The 6,621-nt window shown below is 23.0% G+C and overlaps 1 protein-coding gene across 1 annotated transcript; it reads left to right on the forward strand.

Annotated features, from left to right (window-relative positions):
• The first annotated feature begins 203 nt into the window (after positions 1 to 203).
• On the forward strand, positions 204 to 4,951 carry LOC145846783 (uncharacterized). The gene is made up of 9 exons (XM_082953401.1): positions 204 to 333; positions 678 to 812; positions 1,134 to 1,261; positions 1,964 to 2,114; positions 2,447 to 2,509; positions 2,665 to 2,724; positions 3,628 to 3,705; positions 4,210 to 4,332; positions 4,544 to 4,951. Exons 2-9 carry the CDS (start codon positions 785 to 787, stop codon positions 4,582 to 4,584), a joined length of 672 nt encoding a protein of 223 aa, XP_082809527.1. The 5' UTR covers positions 204 to 333; positions 678 to 784; the 3' UTR covers positions 4,585 to 4,951.
• Positions 4,952 to 6,621: the final 1,670 nt, after the last annotated feature.

A 6,621-nucleotide genomic window follows, 5' to 3' on the forward strand; every position in this document is an offset into this window, starting at 1 on the left:
ATAAGTTTTTAAAACGATTAAAAACAAAAATTTTAATTTTAATTAAACGATTTTCTAACTATAACATTTAATGTATTACAGACTTACTTAAATAGACTTAGAAAAAACAACGACATTAACTTAATATGTTATTTACAAGAAATTTAATAAAATAAACCATGTTTAATTCAAAGCACCGAATTATTTTCTTATGTTTATTTATACTATATCAACGTGGCACTTTTGGGAAAAGCATAAATAACAATGGAACTGTAAATACAACACAAGAAAGTTCTGGTATTAATTTTATTAGATGCAGGGAAAAATATTTCAACACAGGCTGTTTTGTAGAAGGTAAGACTTTTTTGTCTTACAAGATTAATAAAGAATTTTTTTTTTACCAAATCTTGTGATATTTTATTTTGAAAAATATCTTTAACTGGATAGTGATACAAAAATTTTACAATTTTGTTATGTTTTAAATTAACAAATTATTTAAACTTTGTTTTTTCAAAACATCTAAGTAAAAAAAAACTTTTTAAACAAAAACACTATATCATAATATTTTTGATTGAAAATATTTAAATAGTTCTACTTTTTACTAAATTTATTATCAACAAAAACATTATCTCATAACAATTTTGTAGTGCTTGAAAATATTTAAATAATTCTACTTTTTAGATAATTATTATCAACAGAAACAGACACGGCACCTGATAACAAAGATGATGACGTATCAGCACCCTTACCCAATTTTTATGACGTTTCTTTTTATTTCGCTAAAATTTTTCATCAAAACAAAATCATGATGAGAATCCAGTGGATACAAAAAAGTTAGATATTTTTAAATAAACACAAATTAATTGAACTTGAATTGACTTGAAGATGGTTGAAAACTTAATATATTTCATCTTTGCTTTGAATAAATAATTATAGTTGTTTATGATGTTTTATAACTTTAGTAGTCTCATAAATTATTTATGTAATAAAATATTATTTATTAAAACTATTGTTTTGGTTTAAAAATAATTAAAAATCCATACTTTTTCGATATATGACTTGTACTATTTAAGAATAAATAAAAGTTTTGATAATATAACCTATCAAGTATGAAATAATTCAAATAGTTCATTCTGAAAACACTTATAAAACAGGTGCCTATCTGGAGAATTATGTAAAAGGGTTCTACATAACAATAAAACCGGCCGGACACGACTTTTGTTTCAAATTCATCATTAACTTGGATCTCAGTAAAGCTGAGTTTAATAAATTGAATGAAATAGTAAGTACTTGAGTTTGTAGTAGATAGATACAACACAGTTATTTTTTATCAACTAATCTAATAAGTTAAATGAAGTCGTTAGTATTTTTATTTGAGTTTGTAGTAGCATAAATACGACACAATTATTTGATCAATTAATTTATAAGTTAAATGAAGTCGTTAGTATTTTTACTTGAGTTTGTAGTAGTATAAATACTACACAGTTATTTGATCAACTAATTTATAAGTTAAATGAAGTCGTTTGTATTTTTAGTTGAGTTTGTAGTAGTATAAATACAACACAGTTATTTGATCAACTAATTCATAAGTTAAATGAAGTCGTTTGTATTTTTAGTTGAGTTTGTAGTAGTATAAATACAACACAGTTATTTGATCAACTAATTTATAAGTTAAATGAAGTCGTAAGTATTTTTACTTGAGTCTGTAGTAGTATAAATACAACACAGTTATTTGATCAACTAATTTAATAAGTTAAATGAAGTCGTTAGTATTTTTACTTGAGTCTGTAGTAGTATAAATACAACACATTTATTTGATCAACTAATTTAATTAATTAATGTTAGTTAATATTTTACTATCTACTACTACCTACTGTTAAATTATATTTTATAAACTTTTCAGATTTTTTTCAAACTATAAAATTTTGAATAAAAACTGAAACTTAAGTATTTAAAAACAATATTTGACAATTTTTATTTTCAGACTCTTTTCAAATTTGAAGGATTTGGAAAAGAACCGCATCATTTGATTTTTCCGAATTCTATGTACTCAGTAACAGTACAGTCTCTACCATTGTATGTTGGTGAGAACAATCAAGTTAACACGTTCAAAGAAGTTGATGCTACTTCTCCAAGTTAGTATTCATTTAAAATCTTTACAGTCTTTAATTGTTCAGATTGTAGGACCAGTAATATCAACATGTATGAAAGAGTTTTGTATTTTATTAAGTTTGTTTAAACATTTACCAATTCTCAAACTGAATTGAAAATTTGAAAAGCTTCCAAGTATTGATTTCATTAGCTTATGAATTTTTAATCACACATTAAGTAATTAGTAAAGTTAACAATATGCATAAATCTAATGACATAATTTTATAAAACTATAGGTAATATTTCAAAAGAATTACGTTTTTTTTTGCCAAAAAACACGTTTTTCAACGTTTATTTTTAACTTTGTATTTTATAGGTTGTCCTTCTGACAAAATATTGAAAATACATCCAATGGAAGTTTGTAAAACTAAACGAGAAGGTATGTTTCTATTCACAGTATTTATATATAAAAATATAGTTTCTAAAAAAATAATTTAAACATTTTTAAATCTTTAAATTAAAAAGCACTAATCAAAACGCAACTTATAGATTTATAAGGTTATTTAACTGAAAATATTTTGTGATAAAAAACAGAAGAGGAAATACTTGAATTTTACGATGATTACATTGAAAATTACAACAAAAAAGAGCATGGTTTGTATTAAAATATAAATTACAGACACAAACTACAAATAATTATACATCCAAATTATGGTTAAAAATTAAGATTAACTATAAATTTGTATTTTTATATATCATTACAAATTACATACACACATTACAAATTATTGTACTTCAAAATTTATTTAAAAATTTAAATACAAACTTAAAACTTACTTTGTATACATTATTGCTTTTGTAGAAAAAGAATAGTTAAAGTTTTGAAACAATAAACTAGAGTTTAAGTGTTAAGCTTGTCTATGAAGTAAACAACAGTTGTTTATTGTTTATACACTGTAATAAATCGATTTACAAAAAATAATTTAACAGTATAAGTTGATGTCAATCTTATTGAAGTGAAGTTTAACAAATGTTTGAAATTTCGTGGTTGCAATTTCGTTTTGCATTATTTCGAAGTGTATTTAAAATATAACAAATCGTTATGTAATTTTTAGCTGCGCAACAAAAGTATAGCCACAATAACACAGTGATAAAGTTAAAAACTAAGTTTGAATAAAAATGCATTAAAATTTCATACTAAATATCAGGGTCGCAAAATTGCAGGTCAAATGCGTTTAACTTATTTTTTAACAAATCGTATTTTTTTTTTGGATGTTTATCAATCAAAATGAAAAAAGTATTTAAGCAATATGTAATTATAAATCTTTCAGTACTGATGTTGAACACATGTTGAAAGTTTAGTTTCAAATCCGTTAAATATGTTGTCAATAGAATTAAGTTTTTTTTTTCTACACAATACAAAAGATAGTCAGAACAACAAATTAGCTATACTTTTAAAAATACTTAAAAACTACTTCCATAATTTTTATATTACAAGAAAATATTCATAAAACTTTTCTTTATGTGTATTGCAATCTATCAATTTAAAACATACAGATGTAGAATACATTGTTGTTGAGGATTTCCGGGAAAAAGCATTAAGCAAATCCGAGTATTTCAATGATAGGCTGACAAGTGAGTGTTTAAAAAAATTAAAAATTTATAATGTTTTAAATTAAGTTAAGTAAAAACGTTTGTTTGAATATGATCTGAGAGCATTTTACAGCTTCAAAAAAGAAAAATTAAATGAAAATTTAGTTTATATCTACAATCAAACTTTTCGTTGATTTAATATTACTCTATCTATTTACTTCATACAATTCTAAATACTATAAAAAGTTTGTCTAAAAACGCAACAGTTTTTAAAAATACCACTTTTGATATAGTAAAACATATAAAACATTTTTTAATATGATCCAAAATGTTGATTTAAGGATATCAATTAAGCCAAAAATTTTTTGTTGCTTTTTCTAATATCACGAAAAGTTCAGATATATTTTTATTAATCTTGTACCTCGTTAACCTACTTGTGGTTTTAGTCGTGCCTTGAAACAATTATTTATAGTTACTAGTAATATTAAAAATATGCTCAAAGCTCGTACAAAGCAGTTGTAAATGATGCATAAATATTTACAACAGGAATATCGGCTGTAATTGTGTTTATAATCAGCATCATCGTTCTTGTTGTTAACTTCTACGTGCAAAGAAAACACATAAAAAGAATTTTTGAAAACAAAAAGAAGTTTTCAAATTTTACTGAGTGTTAGTTTTTAGTTAATCGTAAAATTATTCGATTAAAAAAAAAGCTTAAAATATTTTAAATACTATTTTGTTCTTTATAATGGTATTTTTTCTAAAAAACATTTAACGTAATAATTAGTTTTCTACTAAAAGTTCATGTCACAAAAAAAAATAATATAAAAACTTTTATACCTATTTTTTTTTATGGTTCAATAATTTAATATTTTTACAGACAAACTACCGATTGACAAACACGAAATCAATCAAACGTGACGAATTGGGTAACTTTTAAAAGTTGAAACATTTTTGAATGAAAACATTTATGAGACAACTCATCTGTAAAAAGTGTTAAAATGTTTTAGATGGATTGTGACCAAAGTTTCTAAATTGATACATTTTAATTTTTTTTTTTTAAGAAATGCTCATATTTAGCCGTTTGAAAATTTATACGTGGTAATTTTAAAAACTTAAAGTATTTTGTTTCAAAACAGGACAAAATCGAGTTAAGTTTTTAATATCAAGTCAACACATATGCTACTACATATTTTTTTGAATGTAGTTACTATCTAATGAAGTAATTATTTTCTAAATTTGTATAAGAAGTCAGCAACTTGTTACATTTTTTTTCTAAAGCAAAACATACTAACTAACCTCATTAATAATGCTATAAATTTTAATTTTAATATATTTATAATTATTGAAGTATTTGTTCAGTTTGAAATCAAGTACATTTATTTTAAGTTAATCATTTAAGTTTATTTGTAAACAAAATTTCACAATACTTTAACAATTTAATAATTCCTTTTTCTGAAATTTCTAATACCTACAGATGAGCGTTAAATTAATAAAAATTTTATAATTTCGTTTACTTATTAATTTGGAACTTAATACAAGATTTATCGCAAACTAAGCAAGTGTAATTTTAAGTTTTGTTTTTAATAATGATATGTTTAGAAATGTATACGATGTGTTTTTTAGTTTTACCTGACCAATGTAACATATTAACTTTCAAAAAAAAAACTAATAAATTTTACAGATATTTTTCTTGAAAAGTTTATTTAGAGTAAAAATTTTGGTAGAGTTTATTTTTTAAAGAAAGCATATAAACATTCATGTCGTTATATGTGTCGTACTTGATTCAATTTGTATTTTGCTTAATTTAAACATTTATTAATTTTTTTACTAAAAGTAGATTAGTCAACCATTTATTTTGCTATGTAACAGTCGTTTTTAACATGCAACAACGCATTATTTGTTTATCTTTCTGGTAAAATATTATAAACATAAATTGTATCTAGTAATCAAATGTACTTAAGTTGACCTTAAAAAGCTTTATTTTTACATTTCGTAACAGTTATCAAAATAAACAAATAATTTTTTTAAACATTTACATGTTTTATTACTATGCTTTTAAAACCTTAAATAAACTTAACCTGAAAAACATTATACAAACTATAGTGTTGTTTACAGTTGGCTGTAAAACTAATTATTGATTGCTTAAACTTTTTTATACTTTAAACCTCTGCGTTTCACACTTTTATCAGTATTTTGAAATTGATCAAGCTAAGGCTTAAAGTTGGTAACTTTCCAATTTTTAAGCTAAATGAGCTAATTATTATTGGCTTAAGTACAAAACACGTGATTTTAGCGGTGATCTTTTTCAACCCATCAATTTTTACAGCGTGAATTTAACAATAAGTTAAAAAAAAAATAGTAATGCAGCAGTTTTATGTAAGTTTGAAGCAATCTTTGTTTATAAATGTTTTTAACACTTGATAGTATCTTAAATATATACTAACCTTGACCAACAATACTTCCATAAGCAATACGAAGACTTTTAGTAAAATATTTTTTTAAAGTTTGAGCTCTAATAATTTTAAACTATTAGCATTGTAGAGAACAAGTTTGATCAAAAATGTATTTTGAACGTCCAGTTTCACACAGTTTATTGTTTTTTTTTTATCTAGTTTAAAACAAATTGTTCTTGATTACAGGTATTAGTAAATTATCAGAAAACGAATAATGTGATTTTTTAAACAAAATTATTGTACAATAATCTATAATATAATATAGAGTCTATATGATACAATTTGTGTCATCACAAGTACTTTAAACGTTCTTGGTTAACACTGATTTGAAATATTTTAAAACAAAGTTATTGTTTACACCATTGTCTTTAACTTGATATTTAAAACTTAACACAAGGTTATTGAGGTATTAAACTTAATTATAAAACTTTTATTGATTTAAGCATTTATGAAAAATAAAATTATTAAGAACTACTGTAAACATTAATTTTGCTAAAAACTT

The sequence above is a fragment of the Thalia democratica genome, chromosome 1, assembly GCF_965202585.1.
Source record: "Thalia democratica chromosome 1, ktThaDemo2.hap1.1, whole genome shotgun sequence".
Lineage (NCBI taxonomy): Eukaryota > Metazoa > Chordata > Thaliacea > Salpida > Salpidae > Thalia > Thalia democratica.